We start from the raw sequence: 13,311 nt of genomic DNA, 5'->3' as shown, positions 1-13,311 counted from the left end.
GAATCATGGCCTCAAGCTAAATTCCAAAAAGTGCATAGTCATCCCCTTTGGGAAAATCAAAGTGCCCACAAACTACCACATAGGAGGTATTCCACTAAGTACCTAAGAAGTAATTAGGGATCTGGGAACCGAAGTAGATAGCCTCTCCTTTTACAATCACATTGCCAGAGTGGTTAGAAAAAACTTCTATATAGCTCACCTAATCACAAAAGGGTTCACATCTAGATAGAGAGGTCATTGTGCCCCTCTACTTATTGCTCATCAGGCCCATAATTAAGTACAATGCCCAATTTGGGATGTACCTTACCCGACACCTGCAACAACTGGAGAGACCTCAAAAATACCTCACCAAGAGGATAGTGGGCCTCAAACAGATGCCCTATGCAGCTCGACTTAAGAAGCTCCAACTCTACTCAGTTGCTTACCACCTACTCACAGGGGACCTCTGCCTGACATTCAAGGCCATGTCTAACCTGGAACTGTTGGACATGCTCCACCTCAAGAAAACCAATTCCATTAGAACAACACGCTCCTGGGATTTAAACCTTAGCACAACAATAAACAGGACATGCTGGAGGGATGGATTCGTATCCCAAAGGCTTCCCTCGCTCTGGAATAGAATCCCAGTCCATGTTAGAGCCCCTCGCTGACCCACTTCAAGAGAAATCTTGAGTGGATGGGTAATCGTAAATTTACTCCGGGGATCACTTTGGCCCTGCTGGACAGTGGCTCAGGAATCTAGTCTAAAAGGGAGGTGAAAGCCAACATTCTGGCTAGGCTTATAAATGCCCTAGGGCAGATAGCCTAGTACCTACCTATGAACCTGTGTGTGTGTGTGTGTGTGTGTGTGCTTAATCTACTTTTCTCTCTCTCTTCAGTCCTCAAATTTTTTGGCGCTCTTCACTAGACTACAAAGGGATCTGATAACTGAGTTGTCAATACCCTGGCAGGAGCATTGTCTGACTAGGTTCTAGATAAGGGTGCTGCCCAGCTTGCCACGCTGGAGTCTATCTCTAACTCATCTATGCAGCTTATTGCACATATAGCCAAAGGGATGTCTCGAGCAGCAGGTACAAACATTGCCTTTAGGCGGCATGCGTAGATGCTCTTGTGTGATTTTTGTGGATCCTTTTTAAGTCCTCCTCTGTCAACGCTCTGACTCTACTTCATTTTTTGGCTGAAAGGTTAGAGATTTGGTCTTTCCATCTTTCTCACACCTGGCTTTCTTCTGTGGGCATGCATTTTTCCACTCTGCAATAACCTTACTCTAGGACTCGGATGAGTGGAAAGATTTGGTTCAAGAAGACCCAAGGGTCTTTTCAGGACACACGTGGCAAGTTTTTCCCCCTTTAGGAAGAGGTTACACCATTCCCTTCAATCTGTTTCCCAAACCACAAACTCAGATCCCCGATGTTTCACCCAGTCGGAGGGCTATAGCAGCGTTAGAAATTCAAAAGCTGCTTCAAAAGAAGTCATCCAAGCAGTCCAACCAGACTAGAAAGGATCCGGGTTCTACTAAAGATTCTTATTAGTGCCAAAAAAGATTGGGGACTGGAGGCCAATCTTGGATCTCAGTGTATTGAACAAATTTGTACGACAAACAAAATTCCAGATGGTCACGGTTCAGTCTCTTTACTTTTCTAGAGAAGGACGATTGGATGTTCTCTGTAGATCTTCAGGATGGGTATTACCACATAGATGGGCAAACACTCTAGAATATATCTCCGTTTCTGGCTAGGAACCAGTCATTACCAATTTCGAGCACTGCCCTTTGATCTCATCACAACCCCCAGGGTGTTCACCAAATGCATGGCAGTTGTAGCAGCTCGCTTAAGGCTACAGGGATTTCATGTGTTTCCATATCTAGGTGACTTGTTTCCTCGCCATCCCCATCAAGCATCTACTGCTTTGTGCCATAGACTCTGTTGTACGCCTTGCCAAGTTCTTTAGTGTTTCATTCAACAAATATAAATCACAGCTGTCTCCCACACAGGACCTGGAGTTCATCGGAGCAAAATTTAATTGCAAAATCCTGCATGGCCTCCCTTCCTCATCACACTCAAAGTGGAGGTCCCAACTACAAGTGAGACTCAAACATTCTGGCTCATCTGGTTCTACAACTTCTCAAATCCATGGCAGCAACTATCATTTTAGTCCCCCTTGGCGAGGTACTGCATGAGACTGCTTCAATGACTCCTGGCGTCACAGTGGTCTCATCCAATCTTAACAACAAACCGCTGCAAGAAGGATTTATCTTGGTGGATGAAGCCAGAAGAGAATTTATGGAGTCATTCCTTCTCCCCCTCTCAGCCCAAGGCTGTAGTTACCACTGATGCTTCCCTGATGGGGGGGGGGGGGCATTTTTCAGGGAAAAACCATCCAAGGTGCTTGGTCTCCAGAAGCAAATCTGTACATCAGTGTCCTAGAACTGGGGGCATTGTTTTTAGCGTTGCAAGCATTCCATTCTGCCTTTCTTTCACTGAAGATTGCTATCCAGTCAGACATGTCAGTAGTATGGTACATCAACAAACAGGGGGGAACCAGATCTTGCCCAGTATGTCGTGAAGTCCTAAGAGTTTGGCAGTGGGCAATCTCCTCTTCCAAACCACTTTCTAATGGCAACGCATATTCTGGGGAATTTCGATGCGATTGCGGACTAACTAAGCAGGTGTATGCCTCGCGGATGATGTCTCAATCCCTACATAGTGATGAGAATTTTCCGTATGTGGGGTCAGCCTTGCTGTGAGCTGTTCGCCTCTCCCATAAACCACAAATGCAGCAGCTACTTTGCCCTAGTCCCCCCTCGAGGGAAGTCCCTGAGAGATTCACTTCTCCACGATTGGCCCCTGGGACATCTGTATGCCTTCCAACCAATTCCTCTAATTCCCCAATTTCTGAGGAAAGCCCAGTGGTTGAGAAACCATGATTCTCATTGCACCTAATTGGCCCCGTCAAGTCTGGTTTCCCTTTCTCTGGTCTCACCTGGTTCACCCCCCCCCCCCGTGGACTCTGGATCCAAATCTGGACCTGTTATCTCAGCCCTCGGGGCTTGGTCCATCCCAGCCTTCGACATCTCAAGCTGACTGCGTAGTTTTTTCACTTCCAGAAATTGCCAGGTGAAACTATTTGTCCTCCCCAATACAAAAGATTGTTCTGGCTTCTCATAATCCATCCACCAGAAAAATTTACCTTGGCAAATGGAAAAGATTTTCTATTCTGTCCTGATGCAAACTGCTTTCATCCTTGGTCAGCTCCAGTCGATAAGGTGCTAGAATATTTAGCCACCTTATTTCATTTAGGAGCCTCAACTTCTACCATTAGTTAGTTTAGCTGCCATTTCAAATTTCCATAACTGATGTGATCATTATTTGATGTCTCGCTGTCTTTTTGCAAAATTTTTCTTAAAGGCGCTCAGTATTTGAAGACACCTTTAAAGATCCTGTAGCGCCTTGAGATTTCACCTTAGGCTTGTACTCTAGTTCATCAACCCTTTGAGTCAGCAGCCACTTGTGACCTCAGGGTTTTACTTTGGAAGACCCTCTTCCTAGTAGCTATCACGTCTGCTAGAAGAATTTCAGAGTTACAAGCTGTGTGTGTGAAACGTCTATATAGCCTCTTCCACAAAGAGAGCATCTCTCAGAACTAATCCCTCCTTCCTTCCTAAAGTGGTGTCAGACTACAATGTCAACCAGACCATAGACTTACCAGTATTCTTTCCAAATTTTGTAAAGAAAGGAGAGTACTGCTTGCATATATTAGATGTCCACAGACAGTTAAATTTTTATGTGGACAGAACAAAATCCTTTAGAAAATCAGACCGATGTTTCTTGTTCTTTTCCGGTACTAGATTGGGCCTACTGGTTTCAAAGGTCTCCTTGTCAAAATGGTTGTGCATTACGTTTATATACAGTCTGAATAAACTTTGTCTGCCAACAAAAGTTAGAGCTCATTCGACAAGATCAGTTTCCTCTTCAATGGTCTTGCATTGCAGAGCTTCTGTGGAAGACGTGGGCAGCCGCAACTTGGGTTACCCCACATACCTTAATCACTCCATTACAAATTGGATATGGTCTCCAGGGGAAGAGCATCCTTTGGCTCTGTGGTGCTCAGGAATAGCCTTCCTTCCTTCCTTCCTTCTTTAGGGCTGCTCAAGATATAAAGTAGCTGGGGGCTTTGTCCCATCATTGAAGAATGAATGAAGAGTGACGACATCAGATAAAAGAAGTTATGTTCTTGCTATAACGTTCCATCTGTGTTTGTCTTCCATTCATTCTTGACATCCCACCCTCCTGCCCCCTCCTAGAGACTCCTGGAGGTTCAGATCAAGTTCTGGGATTGTTTAGAAGGTTATTGCTCAGACAAAGCTTCCATTTTTCAAGGAATAAGTTAAAGGCAAACTTGGTCTGAGTTAATGGGAAGAGAGGTTGTATGGGTAGTGCCCTGGCTTGAGAGTTTTTGGCTGGCGTGAGCTTTGTATAATGGCTGAGTTGGTTCAGAGGATTCAGAACTGAACCCATCAGTCAAGAATGAATGTAGATCCAACAACACATATGGAATGTTATAGTAAGAACATAACATTTTTTTTCCCCTTAAGCTGTTGTATGAAGCCCTTACTTTTGGAAGTCTTAGACTGAGAGGAATGGAGTCCCATAGTTTAGGTGCTAGGATGGAAAATGCACAGTCAGTGCAGTGAAGTTTACTTTTTGGAGTTAGTAGGGTGGGTCGAGTTAGAGATTCCCCAGAGATTATATGTGGGGTTTTTGGTGAAAAGTTTGAGTGAAAGGGAATGATGCCTTTGGAGAAAGGGCTTTGTGAATTGGTGATCCTAGTAGGGTGTTTGGTGTTAAGTGTACCTGGAGCCATATAGCTTTATTGAAAGTTAGGCAGTGGTATTCATTATTGGGGGAAGTTAGTAACTAACCGGCATATTTGTATATGAGATAGTTTATAAGGTGGTTGCATTTTTCTTTGAGGTTGCAGCTATAATGGGTAGTCCACATTTTTAAGTATGCCTTTGCCTGTGGCAACTTTGGCTGGCTTGGACTAAAGAGGTGATGGCTTGTATACCCAGAACTGTAGTGTGGCGTTCTTTTCGTGTGTGTTTTGAATGTGTAGTCGAAAGTTTAGAGATTGGTCTAACCAAATTCCAAGGTATATGGTGGATGTTGTAGTTTCTCTGGTGGTATTATTAACCTCTTTAAAATTAAGAAAGCTGGTTGCTTTGGCTCTTTGGTTGACTCCTAATAGTATTGTTGTGGTTTTGATTGAGTATACATTTCTGGCCTGTTAGCCGCTAGTTGAGGGTTTGGGCATCACCTTGGAGTGGAGATTGTATGATAGAGTAGGATTTGCTTGAATGTAGAGGATCCTATCTGCTTAAAGAATTATAGGCATCCGAGGATGATCAAATGGGAGTTTTTAAATATGGAAAATAGAGTGGCAGAAGTGGCACCCTGGGGGACTCCTTTTCATGAGAGGAGTTTTTAGAGGAGGTGGTTTCTACTTTCCCCTTGAAGGATTGCTGTTATAATGCTAATGAGTAATGTTATTTGTCATTCAAAATTCTGTCCAAAGCCTTTTTGGGTCTTCAGTAAATTGCTGATTTTGTACTTTTCCTTTTATATTTTTGTATACCTTCAAAGTTTTTCTACTTGTGCTGATATTTTTAGAGGTGATCATGATTTTGTTTTAATGTATTTATCTTTTTCTTTTTCTTATTTTCTGTAGTGATACTTCTTGCCTTAGTTGCTTTATAGTTGTCTCTAACGCATAAATGGTGACATTCTTCTCGTTTCCTTCCTCTCATTCATTACTTTGTTTTTATAGTAGTACTTATTTTATTAATTCATAGGTTGTAACACTGTCCTACTTAACGTCAGTCAAGGAGCACTGATTCTGGTATATGCGAGACAAATACCCTTTCTCCCATCCAAAAGTTTAATAAATATATGTAATATAATTTTTATTCTGCATTCCTTGATTTTAGTCTCCTGCTTTTTTATTCCTTAATGTCATTCTTTGTTAATTTGGCTGCACAGTAGTATAATTCTGTTACTTGACATGAATCTCTCAAAGCCTCAATTACTATGCTCATTTTTCAGTCTTTTAACACTTTAGGTCTTACTCACTTTCTGTAGTGTCTTTCTGTCATCTTATTCTCTCAACTGAGAATGTTCTCTTTACTCTTTCTTGCTGTTTCACTTGTTGAGCATTTCTAACAGACTCTCAACCATGTCTTCTACAGAAGGTTCCAAAGTTTTATCTTAGATTTGTTACAATATCGACTGTATTGGAGTCTCAGTACTAAACTGAAGTGATAGTCCCACTGAGCAACAACTTTTGTATTTTTTCCTCACTAAAAGTACTGCTTGTCAATGCATTTCATTTTTGTTTTATTCTTTCATTTCTAAAATGCACCATGTCCAGACGCCTTTGCCTGTACATAACTCCAAATATGTTTGGAGCTGCAGTGGTCATACTGGTTAGCACAGCATTCTTTTCTGCACAAGTAGTACAGCCTTCTTTTCTGTACAAGTACTGCAACTGAGCTTTTTCTTTCCTAAGTGTCTGTTTTTTAATTTGAATACCCCCCCCCCCCCCACAAATTTGGTTAACATTACCTTTGTCTCTTTAGCTGTCCTAATGTTTTTCCATAGGTATTGTTTTGCTGTAATCTGTTTTATAAAAGGTCTTTCATTTTATCTCTACTTTTTGGTAGTTTTCTGGGGCAGGTGTTTTTCTTTCAGTTTCCTAAATGTCCTTCTTTTGCAGTATATCCTCTGTGGATTTTTTTTCTTCCTCATGTCTCTCCCTCGGAAGTGTACTTCGCTTTACCTCTTGCTTGGCTTATCACTTTTTTAATTTTATTTTTGCCGCTAAACTTATACCTGTGATCAAATGTTTGTGTTCTTGGGATTCTACACTGTTTATTCCAGTTCAGATTCCAGTGCCTATGCCAAGAGTGGGGCATTTTTTTGTGGGGCCTGTGCATACAATCTTCAGTTTTTAACCTCATTCCACAGTGTACAAAATTAAGATCTGTCATTGTGTAGTTGGTGAGATTTTGTAAACACACTGTCAACATATGATTGTAATAGGACTCAATTGGGCTGTTCCTGTCTGTGCAAATTGATCCGTTTTAAACATCTTTTGACACGTTACTTCTGAAAGATTTGTGTCTGTCAGCTCAATATATCTGCATGGTTACACAAGCGATGAGGTTTTTTAAATTCATAATGAGATGAGTTGGTAACTGCTGCTAGTTTGTTGTCATCCACATTTCATTGGATTTTTAACAGTGTAACGGCAATATTTTTTATGTCAAGATCATTACTTGGTCATAGCTTATAGTAATTGTTCACAGTTCCAATTTTTGGGGGGTAGTGAGCCATACAATTGACAATATTAGTAGGATGTAATACTAGTAATGGTAGGATGGAAAATTAGGCAATGTGGGCGATTCTGCTTATTCTAATATAATCTAGTGAGTAGCTGACTTGTCATTTATTTTAACAGGTAGGTTGGTGGTGTTTAACAGAATGTGAGAGGCTTGCATCACAGTTCTTTCTCATTTATTTTAACAGGGCGGGTTGCTTTCCTTCTTGGGGTCCATAGGAATGATGTTCTGGTTGCTGTTTACACCACACAATAATGAAACTGAAAAAAAAAGGCTGTGCATCTTGTCTGGATTTGCCTTCTTCACAGGTAATTATTAGTGTGTTAGTAGATTGAGTTGGTGTCTGCATGCTTGCCTTTGGAGGAATGCTGTTCATTTTTATTGTGCTGCCCTAGCATCTCTGTGTGAATGAGACCTCTCTTCGTGTAAGCACTGAGGAAAATGTGTGTATTCCTTACAAGTAGAATTCTAGTTTTTCCAAGAATGGAGGTTTTAGATTTTAACTGTTTTGTGAAAATAAGGTGTACACCAACTTAGACTAGCAGTTCATTTTTTATGTGATAAATAGTGAAATTCAACTGAGCAGCACATAAACTGATTTGCATTGCTCTGTATTCTAGGTGTTGGTCTGGGTCCTGCGTTGGATTTTGTCATTAGTGTGAACCCAAGGTAAGCTTTTCATAATGGTTAAGATGAGCTTTGTCTGCACTGTAGCATATTTCTCAGAGGGTGCCTTAGCTCTTAACTTCCTTTTTGAAAGTTTGCCTACGAGTTAATTGTAGTTTCTGTTTTTCTTTTGGCTTTTCCCGGTTAGGAGTCGCCACAGCGGAACTCCGGTCCGCTAATGATTGGCAGTAGATTTTTACGGTGCTGAGGTGCCAGCTCGACGCCCAACATTCAACTAAGGCATGCCCATTCACGCATGTCTTTTGAATGCTACTCAACTGCCGGGAGGACATGCAGACTCCACACACAAGGCGCTCCAGCTGAGATCTTAAATACATTTATGTAGAGTATTACATGACAAGGCAAATCAGAACTGCTGTGGGGGAAGCAACCTCTGCAGATGTCACTAGCATATCTCATTGTAACAGAATGCTCCTGCAGTCCGCATCCTATTGGGGTTCAGAACCACTGTCTGTCTTATGTAAGCATTTACTTTGTAAAACATCTGTGCACAATTGTTTTCCAATCCGAAAAGTAGCTTATATAGTTGACTAACATTGCATTAACAGTTTCAAAATGACTGAGCAGCTGTGAATAGTTGAGTAGTGTGTGACAAGTCCCTAGAGTTTTGTACCAGTGTCCTTTTAATGATAATTGCAAAGACAGCAAAATACTAGCTGTGGGTAGAAGCAGCTTTATGTAGAGTTTAGATGAGTTTCATGCATGCATAGTGCCTACTTATCACACCAGTAGTAACTGCATTATTTACATGTAGGCAAACTGGCATCACCTGTGTGTGTTATAGATGTATTTTGAGTGGTAAAAACTAGGAAGCTTGTCTGAGCAGAGCAAGCCCTGGCAGGTGACATGTTTTCTTTTGAATTTAGCATTTTTTGTTTTAATGTATTGTATTTATCTTTTCACAGTATAATTTCTACAGCCTTCTTGGGAACTGCGGTCATCTTTGCCTGCTTTTCATTAAGTGCACTGTATGCAAGGCGCAGGACCTTTCTCTTCCTTGGAGGTAAAATTTAAACGAATTGAGTAATTTAATCATTTGTGTTCATTATTTTGGGGGGGGGGGGGTTGTTGCATTACTATGAACTGTTGAATATGGTAAGTAAGCTTGCTGATGGTCCATTTTGATCTTTCCCTGTTGACTTTCTGTTGGGTACACTGGCAGTATGGCTATATTGTCGTCTAGTGGCATATACCTCTGGGGTGCTTTGGACCATGGTTATAGTACTGCCTGGTGACGTGACTGTCCTTTGATAGCACCCATTAATCAGAGTGTGTGTGCACTTTGTCCATCTCACAGGCATGAAAGAAAACAAGAGAGATGTTATCCAGGTCCATAGTACTGTCAGCACTTGGGCAGTGACTGTCATGTAAAATGTGCTTGGCTTACCTTCCATACTTGGCACACCATACTTTGTATATGAAGAAATGTCGAGTGCAGGGCAGTCTTTCTGATTTAGAAAAAAGACTAAGCATGAAAGGTGATTTTTGCAAAGGTAATGATGGGGATGCTACAGTATTAAGCTTTCAACATGCAGTTCGAGATGCATAAATGAAAATGGTTGTAGGTGTGGGTGGCACTGCTGCAGAAGACTGCATTGAAGGTTTTGTATTTCCCTTGACAAATGTTGCTGCCTTTCACAGTGAGCAATGACTTGTTGGAGTGCTATGGAATCGAGGGGAGACATCCATGATATGGTTAAAGTTTATGGTAGTTGCCACAGAGGGGGGAAAAAACAGCTCAAGATGTTTGATACATGGTCTCTGCTGCTGTAGCCCTAAGCTAAATGGGTCCTGTAGCCTGGGACTTGACAGCTTATCAGAGCTAAGGGGCACCTTCCACGTGTTCCAACTGTCAGGAGCTCAAGCAGAGTTCCATAAAAGGACAGTTGGAACACAAAATGTTGCAAGTGTTTTTTTTTTTATTGCTGAAGAGTGCTCCTTTGGCCCTATGGAGTTGTTGGTCTGCTAATGATCCTTCAGGACTGGGCAGACAAGTCCCATTTGTTGAAAACCTTCTACTAAAAATATTTTTCTGAGAAACTTTTTTTTGCTCTAAAATGAAACTATGCTTTTACCCAGTACATTTCTAAGATCGTTTAATATGTAAATTGTGAACTTTTTGGCTAAAATTGTGTTTTTGGACATATTGTGCATGTAGGGATTGTCTGACGTTTGTTTACCTCACAGTACTTGTGCTCTACCTTGCCTTTTTCCAACTCATCCAGGCTCTTGCTGTCTGACTTTGATATCTTTCTCAGCTTACCATTAGAGTATTCACCTGTCTGTGGTTTTTACCTTCCCCTGTTAATATCAATTTACCTGACTTGGGGGTCTTGGGTGTCAGGCTGGCTTCTGTTTCGGTCTCTGCTGTAGCCGCTTATTTTATCTCTGATTGTCTTTGCCCCTAGTCTTGTTGGTGTAGCATAAGCAGCTACATAAGACTTGGGGGGGATAGCTACTTCCTCAGTGGCTGTAGGCAGGCAACGAAGAGTCACTCACCTGTCCCTTCCCCAGGGACCAAAAGTTCTTCATTTAGCTAGGGTAAGGAATCTGCATTGGGGACTAGGAAGCCTTGTAGGCTAGGAGAATCTAGGAGATTCCCAGGAAAAGTGAACATGAGAACCTTCCACTCTCCTGGTTCCATTTCTGTGGACGGGGGAGATTTACTGGGATTTGTTAAGGAGGTTATTCGGACTTGATCCTTGTTCAGACAGGGAGAGAAACAGATGTTCATTATTCTTACTGCTGCAGTAACCTCTGGTTTGTATCCTGCCAAGGATACAGAAACCAGCCAGCTTCCCTAAGCTCTGACCTCCTACATAGTCTCACTGGTTGCCTATAGTTTAAACCTTGTTGGAGGGAACTTTAAAGGCAGTCTGATTTAACTAAAATCTTCAGTACTTTCTTGCTACCTCACGCAGCTTTGAAGCTTCTCTGGAACAGCAGTAGGCAAAGACTTTCCTGTCACACAGATAAGACCCCTTTAGGGAGATCCCTTCCACACTTGTTTTTATATAATAATATTTTGAGTGTTTAATTTTATTTCAGTCACTGATGTGGTAAATTTCTTTTAAGAATATTGGCTTTTTCATGCACATCACAGGTGTTCAGTTACTGTTATCTGTCTAGGATTCATTTTTTAGGCTCAGTATGACTTGAGACTTGCTCTGTACTTTTTTTTTTTCCCTCCATTTGGGAAATGTATTTTAAAAGGAAAACAAGATAAACTGTGTGAGTACTCTCATGTACTTTGATGATGCATTTTATTGCATTATTTGGCAGTTCACTTTGAGGAAATATTCTCTGTTTGGACAGGGAATGTTGTGTGCCGCTTCTGTAAACTGTGTGTGTGTGTGGGGGGGTGGGGGGGGGGTGCAACAAAAAAAAATAAATAAATAAATGCTTGAGGGGATGTCCTTCAAGAATGCAACTGCAGTCATAACATATGGGTTGTCCTGCCTCAGGCAGCCCTCGGTCGGCCGAATTCCAAAGTCTGGGTCCGGCGTCGGCTGGTGTCGCCTCCTCTCCGACGTCAGAACGGCTGGAGTATAAAGGGCATCGGCTGACGCCATCTTCTTCAGTCTTTCTTGCCGCAGTGCCCGAAGCAGAAGCAGTTCGCAAGTGCTGGTCGGTCAGCTCCTGTGTTTTCAGTACCGAAATCATCTAAAAGCTAAGTACCCCGTTGGGGAACATTTTTTCTTGCCTCAGCTGATGTCAGAACAAATTGAGAAAGTTAATAATTGTTTGTCTTGTGGTAAACAAATACCTCATAAGGACTTCCATTCTCTTTGCCTGCCTTGCCTGGGCCCAGACCACGACGTCTCGGCCTGTGCTGCCTGTGCTTGCTTTAATAAGCGCACTCTCAGGCGCCGGGCAGAATTTGCCGAAGCCTTTTTCGGTGATTCTTTTGCTTATATCATGCCGTCGGATCAACCGACAACTCAATCTTCCAAAAAACGTAAGGACTGGGACCGACATCCTTGGCCCGCGTCATCCACTGATACTCCTCCTAAACCCTCCGCGAGTGCTCTGCGAGTGCTTCGGTCCCTTCGGAAGCGGTAATCCAACCGCTCCAGGCCGACGACACAGCGGTAACTCGTCCTTCGGTCTCTGAGTCCACTCTGGTGCCGGTTGTTGACTTTCTTCCAGAAACCGAGGTTCTGGATCTACCCGACACCATTCCTGTGGACAAGGTTACACCAGCATGTGGGGCAGCTAGGCCTCCTGTATCCATGTCAATCAAGGCCTTTGCACGTGCTAAGGCCACCAGCCAGGCCAAGGCCCATCCTAAACCTACTGCTCAGGCCCCCTCTTCTGATAAACAGATCATGTCTCTTGCTGCAGATCTAATTTCCCTTATTAGGGGGTCTCAGCCTCATCCAGACAGAGGTTCTCAGCCGCCTGCAGAGAAAAGGCCCAGAATTGAGCAGGCCGACAACCTCTCTTCAGATGAAGCCTCTGAAGATTCTGAGCATTCTGATACCCAAGAAGAATCCTTCCAGGCCTATGAGGACTCTGATGCTGAGGAATCAATTCCCTCTGCCTCTCCTCCAGAGGATTTTTCGTTCGGTGAAGTCCTACACTCCATGAGGGAGCATTTTAAATGGCAGAGCCAGGAATTCTCTGATTCCAGGAAAAGGCTACATACCTTCCTCAAGCTTCCCCAGCACAGGCCTTTAGCTATCTCTCCAGTTATGGATGTCCTGGATGATGTTTTCTCCGACTCCAGTGCTAACCCTGATTCTCTCCCTCCTGCTCCTGTCAAGCCTGACAGATATTATAGGGTCCCTGACACACACAAGCATCTCTTTAAGGCCCATTCTGTGGATCTAGAAACAATTTCACAGGGCCCCAAGGGAGTGGCTACTTCCACTGCCAAGAATCCACTGCCAGCGGATAAGGAGACTAGACCCCTGGAGAGATGGGGTAAAAAAGTTTACCTCCACCACCCTGGCTATGAGGTCACTTAACTGCCTTTTTCATATGTTTCAGTACCAGGATTTTTTACTGGATGACTTACAGAAAAAGCTAGCCTCCCCTGAGCCTACTGATTTTAAGGCATTGCAGGATCTAGTACATAACACTCAGCAGGTTAACAATCATTTTCTTCAGTGTGGTTATGATGCATTGGAGGCTTCATGTAGGGCAGCTATGACTGGGGCTGTTATACGTAGACATGCTTGGTTAAAAGAACAGCCTCTGCCAGACCATGTTAAAGTAAAGTTACT

At 42.7% G+C, this 13,311-nt stretch overlaps 1 protein-coding gene across 1 annotated transcript in view; it reads left to right on the top strand.

The window, feature by feature from the left end:
- Window positions 1–13,311, top strand: part of TMBIM6 (transmembrane BAX inhibitor motif containing 6) — a 381,522-nt gene that overhangs the window by 106,974 nt on the left and 261,237 nt on the right. The window contains exons 4-6 of the mRNA XM_044083808.1: window positions 7,584–7,704; window positions 8,017–8,065; window positions 8,989–9,086. Coding sequence (XP_043939743.1) covers window positions 7,584–7,704; window positions 8,017–8,065; window positions 8,989–9,086 — 268 coding nt within the window. The remainder of the gene's footprint in view (window positions 1–7,583; window positions 7,705–8,016; window positions 8,066–8,988; window positions 9,087–13,311) is intronic.

This window comes from Protopterus annectens, chromosome 9.part0 (genome assembly GCF_019279795.1).
Source record: "Protopterus annectens isolate FY-2018-M chromosome 9.part0, PAN1.0, whole genome shotgun sequence".
NCBI lineage: Eukaryota > Metazoa > Chordata > Ceratodontiformes > Protopteridae > Protopterus > Protopterus annectens.
This window is presented reverse-complemented; position numbering and strand designations above follow the sequence as displayed.